Source organism: Amia ocellicauda, chromosome 9 (assembly GCF_036373705.1).
Source record: "Amia ocellicauda isolate fAmiCal2 chromosome 9, fAmiCal2.hap1, whole genome shotgun sequence".
NCBI lineage: Eukaryota > Metazoa > Chordata > Actinopteri > Amiiformes > Amiidae > Amia > Amia ocellicauda.
Window position 1 is genome coordinate 15,687,110 of NC_089858.1, and position 11,362 is coordinate 15,698,471.

General features: G+C 43.3%; 1 protein-coding gene across 6 annotated transcripts; it reads left to right on the forward strand.

Moving 5' to 3' along the window:
* Positions 1 to 896: 896 nt before the first annotated feature.
* aktip (akt interacting protein) lies at positions 897 to 11,136 on the forward strand. 6 transcript variants are annotated; one of them, XR_010819989.1, is made up of 11 exons: positions 897 to 1,087; positions 2,892 to 3,019; positions 6,732 to 6,940; positions 7,471 to 7,535; positions 7,649 to 7,749; positions 8,068 to 8,156; positions 8,333 to 8,431; positions 9,074 to 9,181; positions 9,595 to 9,655; positions 10,063 to 10,223; positions 10,469 to 11,136. XR_010819989.1 is itself a non-coding variant. In XM_066713436.1 (10 exons), the coding sequence occupies exons 2-10, from the start codon at positions 2,978 to 2,980 to the stop codon at positions 10,168 to 10,170; spliced, it is 882 nt and encodes a 293-aa protein (XP_066569533.1). In that variant the 5' UTR covers positions 897 to 1,087; positions 2,892 to 2,977; the 3' UTR covers positions 10,171 to 11,136. The 6 variants fall into 6 exon arrangements, 5 of the variants coding, with proteins under 5 accessions (XP_066569533.1, XP_066569534.1, XP_066569536.1 ...); XM_066713436.1 differs by having other exon boundaries at positions 10,063 to 11,136; XM_066713437.1 differs by having other exon boundaries at positions 2,895 to 3,019; positions 10,063 to 11,136.
* Positions 11,137 to 11,362: the final 226 nt, after the last annotated feature.

Sequence of the window (11,362 nt, forward strand, 5' to 3'; positions counted from 1 at the left end):
CTTTTCCTTCCTTGGACCACTTTTGATAGGTACTGACCACTGCAGACCGGGAACACCCCACAAGAGCTGCAGTTTCGGAGATGCTCTGACCCAGTCGTCTGACCATCACAATTTGGCCCGTGTCAAAGTCGCTCAGATCCTTACGCTGCCCATTTTTCCTGCTTCTAACACATCAGCTTTGAGGAGAAAATGTTCACTTGCTGCCTAATATATCCCACACACTGACAGGTGCCATGATAACGAGATTATCAATACTTCACCTGTCAGTGGTCTGTCCAATATGGCTGATTGGTGTGTGGTAAAGTGTTGTATGGTGTAGGGTGGTAACATATGTTAAAATATGTTAAATTAATGGTATTAACATAGTATGATCATGGTAAAATAATGCTAAATCATAGTAACAACAAAAATGTGGTACAAACATGGTAGAAATATGATAAAAACATAGTAGAATCATGGTAAAAATATTGTATAAACAACACTACACTACTACACCTACTACTACTACTGCTCTCCAAAAGCTTATTTTTATTCCGGTTCAAAAACTGCTGACAGCTTTCCTGCTAGACAGACATTAAGTCTGTGAGTTTGAGTCAGTGTCAGTGAAATTTAGTATAAAATGATCGAGTCTTTGGAATCGACTAATCTGAACTGAAACGTGAATCGAGTCTATCAAATTAATCGACCTGCCCGTCACTGCTTGAGTTACATAAAACCCACCTATCAAAACACAAGAATCCACTGATTTACCCACCTTAAAAAACAAGAACGTCCAATCAGAAAGGGTTTATAACGGGCTTTACAATTTGATTGACAGCCATTTAAACCAATCCAAGGTCGAATTAAACTCGGTGTGTGACTTCTAACCAATGGAGGTCGAGGACTGGTTTCAGAGATCCGATTTCAATGGGGTGAGTCCGGTGTCTGGGGTTATCTGTGGTTGATTTAAAGATGTCTGACCAAGGATAGCGGATTAAAGAGCAGCCAGTTGGAAAACACCGTTGAGAAGACAGCGGCCCCCAACCGAGCCTGATCTTTCACACCCGCAAGCCAGTGTCGAGGATGATGTTGTAAAGCACAGATACAGGTCAGGGCGGGTCTTATTCTTCGTGTTACTTTGGCGAGATCGATGTAATAATGGTCATGTTGTGTTATTGCATTATTCTGTTGTGTCGTGTGTGTTTCCCAGGCGTGCAATGTAAGTGTGTTGTCTGCGCTGCGTGTCGCGTCGCCGTTTCAGTCGCCTTGGCTGTGCGAAGACAATAAATCGGCGAAAGAAAACTATTCAGCACAGATATTTCTGATCACAACCAAGCCTGATGACCGAGGCTGGCTGTGACTGATGCGCTTACTAGCCAGTCACGATCGAGAGCGTACGCCCGTCTGCGCTCGATCAGCCAATCACCTGTCCGCGGAGAGGACGTACCCGCCCTCTGCTCAGGTTCGGTTGAGGCCCGGTGTTTGTGTGTGACGGCAGCAGCGCTTGTCTGCTCTGGTCGGGAAATATTGGGAATAATTGTGGACTGTGGCGACATTCAGGTGGGACAGAGGAGATGTGTGTGTGTGTGTGTGTGTGTGTATATATAAATTTAAATGTCTGCCTACAGGCTATGTATGTATGTATGTATGTATGTATGTGTCGTAGTGTTTTTGAAACGGATGTTTGGTTGTATTATTTTAACACTATTCCATGAACACCGCGGGGAATATGCTAAATCATACATGGCAAGCGCAAAGTATACTGCTGGCGAGATGCCATTGTCCACAGCGGATGAATACAGATTGAATGCATTATTTAAAAAACACCCCCCAAAACCCGTCCATATGCAAATATTGTCTTGCATGACAAGGTTTCTTTTTTTTTCATTTCAAGATCTAATTTCATCCCAATCTGTGTACATAAAGATAAGCCTGTGTTTATGATCGCAGAGGCTTTGCGTCACCCACATAGACTGCAATAATACAATGACTGCTGTTACTCAGCCTATGTGAATTAGAAACCCAGGTCTAATGATTGTCTTCATTGACTTCAGCATGGTATAGCTACATGTCAAAACGTTACAAATGCAGCGTTTTATGCAACTCTGAAATCACGTGAACGGGGATATTGTAATTGTTCTGTCATTATTATTATTATTATTATTATTATTATTGGTTTGTACTGTATTTTGTTCCTGTACCCTCCTGAAGGTAGTCCTGACTGGTGCAGTGTGCGTGTTGCCTACCTGCTGAATTTTAACCCTTTTGATTTAAACTACTGTTTCCTGGTGATGTCCGTGTAAATGTATATCAATCAGGCCTCCATCTGCATCTAATGGACTGCTCCCGGTGATGACATTTACACACAGGTTTCACATCCATACACATTGGTTTTGAACCACTTTGACCCCGTTGATATGGCAATGGAGCAGGGGTCTGGTGTATGCATGCATGCTTGACTTAATGACCTGTTGATGGAGTACCTTGTTTGGTCCCCTCATCTCAGTGCCTGATTTAAATGCTGACAAACACTTGAAGAGGTCAGCAGAGATTGTCAGACTTGTCAGCAGATCAACCTGCCGCCTTGTCTATGGCAGTCACTGTGCACATGCTCAGATGTGCTGTAAGTCAGCGGTCTGCAAGCCTGGTCCTGGACAGCCATGGTTCTGTGGGCTTTAATGGGCGTGAGGCTGTCCAGGTCTCTGCTCTCCCGTACTTAAAGCATGTTAACCTGTGCATGTTGAGATGTGGTCTGGTTGATTCACTCAGAGCTAGGCTAAGCCCAAATCTCCCAGAGGCTCTCCTGCCACCAGGGATGCAGACTACTTATATCTTATACTTATAGCTCTATAGCACATCATTGAAGGTCTGTGACATGTTAACCTGCCCTCTCTCCTGTTCCCTCTGCCCAGTAGAGACGGCGGATGCCACAGGCTGCAGTGAGGTTGCAGTGGGTGGCCGTAGAGAAGAAGGTTCCTTCACGTTCCCCCTCTGAGTGATGAACCCATTCTGGAGCATGTCTACGAGTGCAGGACGTAAGGTAGGCAGTGTCTGTCTGTCTGACCACACAGAGGGGGTGGGGTGGTACCAGAGGCCTGGAAGAATAAATCAGTGTGGAATTTGCAACTAAATTTACAAAATTGCAGCATAATTCTGCCCGATGGCTTCTTTGGAATTCCTTAGAATGTTTTAATGGTTGATGTTTGTTCCTCACCCCAAATATGCAAACATTACTCCAAGTCATATGGACAAATAGGATTGTAGGTCTATGGGGAATCCTGTGTATTTATTGATTGCATGAGAATGAGGAAGTTCAGTTCTCTGTAGAAAAGATGTTACAGGATTATCTATAACCAGTTGATGCTTGACAAAGCAAACACACTTTGGAAAACTCTTTCCAGTTTTCTACACCTAACACGGGGGGTTGTTTTCTCCTCTAGAGCCACGCCTGTTTGCCCTAGCAGTCCAGGAGTGTGAAAATTTCACAGACAATTACTCATAATTGCAGGCAAAACCAAACCAAAACCTCAGTGAGTGGATAGAGGGGAAGCAGGAAAAGGGACCCAACCCAGAGTGAAGTAGAAACATTTTTTCGTTACTGCGGAAAATTAAACGCATGCTGTGAAGATAGTGTCTCTTCCCTGGCCAAGGTGGCCTTCAGTTTTTCAGCTGTTGGCTCGAGCTTTAAAGGAATTTCCCGAACATTTCTGTCATTCTTCTCATACTGGTATGTCTCGCCAGGAAAGTGATCTGCTAAAGTGTTACCTACCCTGTAAAAAGAATAATATACAAGCGATAAAGCTAGACATGCAGTAAGAAGGTTGAAATGGTTTATATTTTGAGTCCTTACTGCACAATGCAGCTGGATCCTGTAGCCCCATGCCAAAGCAAAAACTACTACAGTTAATGCTGAGTTACTGCATCTAATTGAAGTAAAATGCCTGATGAGTAAGCAGTTTTCAGCCATCCTGCTAGCTCTGCATTAGTGGAGCACTTGTAACTGCTGCCCTGATGTGAGGGAGAACATGGAGATTGTGAGAGGCTCGGCACCTATAGCCTCTGATGTCCTCACAAAACACTGCGCTGCTCCCTCCCGAGTCCCCTGAATCGGACAGGCTGGGCCAGGCCTCCTCTTCCTGTGGAGCAAGGGAAACTGTTTTCTGATGTTCCCAGGAAATGTTAATCTGAGAGTCCCATCTTCTGTTCGCAGGCTATATATATATAAAAATATATAATATTTAGTTGCTTCATACCTATTAATTTGTTTTTGTGTGGTCTGTGCTGGAGTGATCTAATTATCCTAGGAAAATAAATTTCAAGATATTAGTTGAAGCCTTTGCTAACAGCATGGCTTCATGGGAACAATTTAAACTTCAATAAGTGTTTTAATATATACAGTACTGTGCAAAGGTTTTAGGCAGGTGTGATGCTGTAAAGTAAGAGTGCTTTCAAAAATAGACATGTTAATAGATTATATTTATCAATTAACTAAATGCAAAGTGAGTGAACAGAAGACAAATCAACATCAAATCCATATTTGGTGTGACCACCCTTTGCCTTCAAAACAGCATCAATTCTTCTAGGTTCACTTGCACCCAGTGTTTGAAGGAACTCGGCAGGTAGGTCGGCCCAAACATCTTGGACAACTAACCACAGTTCTTCTGAGGATTTAGGCAGCCTCAGTTGCTTCTCTCTTCATGTAATCCCAGACGGACTCGATGATGTTGAGATCAGGGCTCTGTGGGGGCCATACCATTGAAGATCTACATTTTATATTTCTAGGACTACATTTAAACATGATTACAATTTAAAATTTAAATTGATACATTTCACATTCCTAGAGTTTTAAAGCTGACTCTGTTTGTCTTCGGACCTGGTTAAAGTTGACACAACCTCCCTCAAACAGTATAGATTCTTTCTCTCATTTCAAATAGATATCTTATCTCTAAGGCTCTGTATTCTGTTGTTTCACTACATCTTGTTGTTTAACAAAACTTGCTGTGTTGGCATCCTTGACCAAGAGGTTATTCATTCATAAAGTCTATGTAGTAAGTAATTTAAATGTCTCTTGTTAATTAGTTACAATTTGCTTAGTAAGCTTGTTTACACCAATCAAGAAGGAAAGAACTGTCTTTGCCTTGAACACAACCCATAAAATACCAAATGTAACTTAGAATTGTTGAGACTGTCTGAGGAAACTTCTCAGGTCAGGCTCCCCTGCAGCTGCCGGAATAATCAACCTTCTCCTACACACCGAGTCTCTTGCTATTTTCTGCAACTCTTCACCAACACTTCCAGGACTCCTTGTTCTTCTTTACGCTGAAGATAGTTCTTAATGACTTGCTGTATGTTTGGGGTCGTTTTCATGCTGCACAATACATTTGATGCCAATCAGATGCCTCCCTGATGGTATTGCATGATGGATAAGTATCTGCCTGTACTTCACAGCATAGAGGAGACCATTCATTCTGACCAAATCCACAACTGCAGAAATGCAGCCCCAAACTCGCAAGGAACCTCCACCATGCTTCACTGTTTTCTGCAGACACTCATTCATGTATGGCTCTGAAGCCTTTCGGCGAACAAACTGCCTTCTGCTACAGCCAAATATTTCACATTTGACTCATCAGTCCAGAGCACCTGCTACCATTTTTCTGCAACCCAGTTCCTGTGTTTTCGTGCATAGTTGAGTCGCTTGGCCTTGTTGCCATGTCGGAGGTATGGCTTTTTGCTCACAAGTTTTCCATGAAGGCCACTTCTGACCAGACTTCTCCGGACAGTAGATGGGTGTACCAGGGTCCCACTGTTTTCTGCTAATTCTGAGCTGATGGCACTGCTGGACATCTTCTAATTGTGAAGGGAAGTAAGCACGATGTGTCTTTCATCTGCTGCAGTAAGTTTCCTTGTCTGACCACTGTGTCTACGGTCCTCAACATTGCCCGTTTCTTTGTGCTTCTTCATAAGAGTTTGGACAGCACATCTGGAAACCCCTGTCTGCCTTGAAATGTCTGCCTGGGAGAGACCTTGCTGATGCAGTAGAACTACCTTGTGTCTTGTTGCTGTGCTCAGTCTTGCCATGGTGTATGACTTTTGACAGTAAACTGTCTTCAGCAACCGCACCTTGTTATCTGAGTTTGGCTGTTCCTCACCCAGTTTTATTCCTCCTACACAGCTGTGTCTGTTTCAGTTAATGATAGTGTTTCAACCTACATATTTAATTGATGATCATTAGCACCTGTTTGGCATAACGGTTTAATCATACACCTGACTATATGCCTACAAAATCCCTGACTTTGTTCTAGTGTAGCTAGTAGAATTGATGCTGTTTTGAAAGCAAAGGGTGGTCACACCAGATATGGATTTGATGTAGATTTGTCTTCTGTTCACTCACTTTGCATTTTGTTAATTGATAAATCTAATCTATTAACATGTCTATTTTTGAAAGCATTCTTACTTTACAGCATTTTTTTCACACCTGCCTAAAAGTTTTGCACAGTACTGTATGTGTGTATAATATATATATATTTGTATTCCCCCCTCCTCTTTGCAAAAAACGCATGAGGCAAGGGGTTGGTTAATTAAATGTAATAAAATAGTGTGTGGGGTATGGGTCAGTTAAAGGACTACTGTGTTTTAGTGCCCCCGTGCCAGAGAAGACCTTTGATAGGTTGCAATGAGCTGCCCCATAGGCAGAAACTACCTACTGCTATAGCTGAGGACAATTTCTTTATTTTTCTTCCTTCTGCAAGCAGAGGTCAGACAGTGAGGATCGAAGTGGACAGGTGGAGCAGGCCATCAGCCCTCCCCGAGCTCCATTTGGCAAAAAGCAGCTCCCTTCCATACCCAAGAACGCCGTGCCCATCACCAAGCCCATCTCCCCGGCCGCCAGTGCGCAGTCCACCAACGGGACGCATGCCTCCTATGGCCCCTTCTACCTGGAGTACTCGCTACTTGCAGAGTTGTAAGTAGAGCCTGCTCCAGTGCTCCTGCCTCTACCTGCACCTGCCTTGCTGGGTTGTAAATCACTTCGTTGTGTGATGATCCTTGTGGGCTAAATGTCGGCCACAAGTTGGCCAAATATCTGCTTAGTGAAGCGTTCTGCAAGTGTGTAAAAATACAAATCCACTTTGCCGCATGGCAGTGATCCAATATATATTTGTTAATAATAATAAGAACCAGTAACCTTTTGAGTTACTGTGTTCTATATAGTGCGGAGGGATATTTTTCAGCAATGCAAAGTGCAGTGCTGTTAATCTTTAACTGTGGTGACTTACAAAGATCTGTGCACAGACGCATTTAAGCTTCCTGTCAACAGGGGTGGGAATCCACCTCGGCTGAGGGGAAAACAGGAATGACACTGGATCTCAGCGTAGTCCTACTGTACACTGTAGACCATGCATAGTGTCATAAAGCTTTGATTATGACATCTGTGTATTGCAGCCTTAATTTTGACCCTGTTACCCATTCTTTCTTTCTCTCTCTTCCTTACAGCACACTGGTAATCAAGCAGAAGCTCCCTGGGATCTATGTGCAGCCGTCTTACAGATCTGCCCTGAGTAAGAGCTGCTATCACTTGTTTTTTAGTTGTATTGGTATTTAAGTTGTATTTAGTTGTACTGTATTGATGGTGAATGTTTTTAAACATTTTTCCCTTTGTATGTAATTCCAGTGTGGTTTGGAGTTATTTTCATAAGGCATGGCTTGTACCAGGATGGGGTTTTCAAATTCACTGTCTACATCCCAGATAACTACCCGGACGGCGACTGTCCCGTAAGTGTGGCTGAAGCCGCTCTGTGTGGCGTTTTGAGAGCTCCTGCCCCTCTGTGCTTTTGCTTTGCTGCGTTGCAGCTTTGAATCTGTCTGCTGATCCAGGCTTGTGGCGCCGTACCGTGTGAGGGAGAGAATGTAATGCATAAGAGAATAAATTGCACTATGTGCAGATTAAGAGATGGAAGTCGATGTTCTTTATGTCCGCAAAAAAAACCTTGTCAAGGTTGTAAGATCCTTAGTGTGCAGTGCCAGTGTAGTCTGTATGACAAGTTTAGTGACTCCATGTGACCTCTGACTCCGGCCTCTGTCTGTTTGCAGAGAGTGGTGTTTGATATTCCAGTGTTTCACCCCTTAGTGGATCCCATCTCGGGCGAGCTGGATGTGAAGAGGGCTTTTACAAAGTGGAGGTCAGTTATGTGGGTTGTAACGCATTGTACTTTCTGCCATTCCCAGTTTGCATGTTCAGTGGCATCTTCATGTTGCCTGTCTGATTCCCAACCCTTTCATCTTTTTTTTTTAACTTGTTGCACTCTCCTGTCTCCCTCTGTTGCCTGCTTCTCTCTCTTCCCTCTTACTCCCACAGACGGAATCACAACCACATCTGGCAGGTTCTGATGTACGCGCGCACGGTCTTCTACAAGATTCACACGATGGAGCCGCTCAACCCCGAGGCTGCAGTACTGTAAGACTCTCCGGCATAACCTATCCCCAACTCCTCCCTTTCTCATGGCTGTGTAGCGAGATGGGTTTTTGAATGGCATTTAAATTGGGAGGCTGCTGTAGGAATAACAATACAATTGGCTTCTGTATGAGCCCTAAGGTCCAATATTGATGTATTGGGTTATTGCAGAGCTGGGGGGGTAACCATAGCTGTTCCTTTTAGGGAAGCTGTCTGAATCGGGTGAGGGGCTGCTGGGTAATATAATATCACTGTAATATCACTGCTGCCATTTCCTCTCTCCTGTGGGAGAGGAACACAAAGGCTGACGTGACCGATGCCAATTCACTGTCTGGGTCATGCGACCTTTGGTACTGCAGCTTGTGTTCTCTGCTCTGGACACGAGGTGTGGGAGTAAGGCTTAGGGGACCCTGAACCTGCCAACTCCACTGGCTATATTTAGTACAAAGAAAATAACGAACGATCCTTGGAAAAGGCCTGCTTGTCTGTAGGGCTAGCCCTCTGTTGGCAGTTTGTGCACAGTTGTTCTTGTGAAACCCTTCAAGGGCAGTCTATTGATGTAAACTGAGCCCCTTTTGGTGTGGAAAATATATATTTTATTTATGAATCAAGACAGTGTTAATCAGGATGTTTTGTGACCTGCAGGTATGAAAAAGATGTTCAGCTGTTTAAGAGCAAGGTGGTGGACAGTGTGAAACTATGCAACAGTCATCTGTTTGACCAGCCGATGGTTGATGACCCCTATGCAATAAGGTCAGTGATGGACCGCTTGAATTCGGCCAGCTGTCTGTCTAGTAGCTGCTGGTTTCTCTAACCCTGATGAATGTCTGTCTGGGATAGTCTTGTCTGGAAATATGAAGTTTAATAAGTTCAGTGTTCTAGATGTTCCTTCTAATTGGATCAATTAACACAATGGACTTTTTCCGTTATGGGTTCACTTCCTGCATGGAGATCAAATTCTTGAGTTTGAATGGTTCCGTTTCCTAATGGAAATCAGAGATGCTGTCAGGACTGGCTGCAATATGGCTGGAGGCATATGTTCTTCGGTTTCCTGCTGCAATAGAGTGCAGCCAGCTGAGCGGTTAAGCAGTTGCTGGTGGGATTGATTAGCTCTTGTTTTGCTTAATAAAGTGTGTTTTCTGAGAGACTGTTCCCCTGTAACTCAGCTTCTCCCCCTGGAATCCCACTCTGCATGATGAGGCGAGAGACCGGATGTTCACACACAAAGTGAGTATTCGAAAGGGTTCGTTTTCTTTTAAACTGGATGCGTGTTTAACACTGTGCTTCTGGATAAGTTGCCTCTTGAAAGTGGAGCTGTCCTGTTGGGTCCATTACTTTTGGTTTTGGTTTAGATGTCAACAGCACCATAGGTTTGCTTGTTACACAGGTTAACTGAACTGTAAGCTGTTTATGGTGGCAGGGAAGTGGGTTGTTATTTGTGTGATATGCTTGAAAAAGAAGTAAAGTAAAAGGGAAGTTTCCATTACCCAAGACTGGAGACCTCAAAGGCTTTATTGTCAAGAGCACTCTGGAATGGGAGCAGGTCAGTTGAGCTGTGGAGAGATGTGATTGGTCGATGTGCCGGGAGTTCTGGGGTGTGTCCATCAGTCATGTGACATGCTGTTGTTACCTAGAGACGGCCTGAGGATCACCACAAGGGGCTGCAGGTGTCGGGTCTGTCCTGGGTGAAGCCGGGATCCACGCAGCCATTCAGCAAAGATGACAACACTCTACATACATGAGTCTGCACTGCCACCTCCCGGACACCAGGGGGCCCTGATGTGGAGGTGCACAGGTGTGGATTGCATACAAGCCTTGTATATACTTTGTCTGTTCTTACTATTCCTCACTGAACCTCACTAGGAGGTGTGTGAAAACTGTTCCAGCGTGCTTGCTTGTACCCATGCAGTGTTAAAGCTACAGTTAAAAAAATGAAACTAGTGCAGTTTCTAGTTTGGTTCAGTTTGAGGAAGTTCAATTTTGTTCCCCCCTTCTTCTGGTTTTGATTTAGTTTGCTTTTACATTTAAATGTTTTAACAGGTTCAGGCTGTGCTTGTGGTGGAGCAGCAACTATACACACTTTCATGGAGATCTTTTTTTCATGCCTTTCTTGATTTGAGATAAAATGTTTGATTTTTATATAAGGGATTTGCTGTAGCTTTTTTTCCCTTCTGGTCATTTGTGTTTTTTCATGTCTTAAATAGTTTTAATATATATTTGCAGAGGAAAGTAAATACTATTTTTAATGGAAAAAACTGACTAAGTTATATTCAATTGAGTGCATCTCTACATACTGTAAAAGGTTTTGTGATTTATTAGACTTAATGGTATTGAGGTTGCTGGTATGTAAATATACTAGTAGATTGTGTAAATAGCTTGTTAATTACTCAACCTTTTTTGGGGGGGTTGTATAGTTTTGCTGAAACTCCAGTTAGTGGCCCTGTATGATTACTTACATGTAGCTGGAGTTGTTGGTAAAACATGCATTGGTAAGACCAAGAAACCTTGGGTCATTTTACTACATGATTGTATTTAATTCTAGACCGTGCATTGTGTGCACAGTGTCAGTAACTAGCCCATGGCTTTGGTTTATGTATTTAGATGTTTTTGTTTTTGTAAACCTACTTCAAATCACCGACCATGTTTGAGATGCTATACAGTATAAGTAATGTTTTTAAACAGGAGGCAAATAAATGCGGTTCAACAAACTGGGTGTGTGTTCCCTTCTGTGCATCATGTTGTGAAAACAAGCCCAGCGTGTTAGGGAGGAAAAGCAGCCTCAGACTCATCTCGTTACAAAGAGGGCCATCTGTGGTTTCTTTGGTTTTCTAGTAATATTGATCTCTTGAGTTCCTGTCTGCAGCCAGTCATCCTTGAATTGCTAGTTTTGTCCTCTGCTGTGCACTGAAAACACCTCCATATTAATGCTAAAAC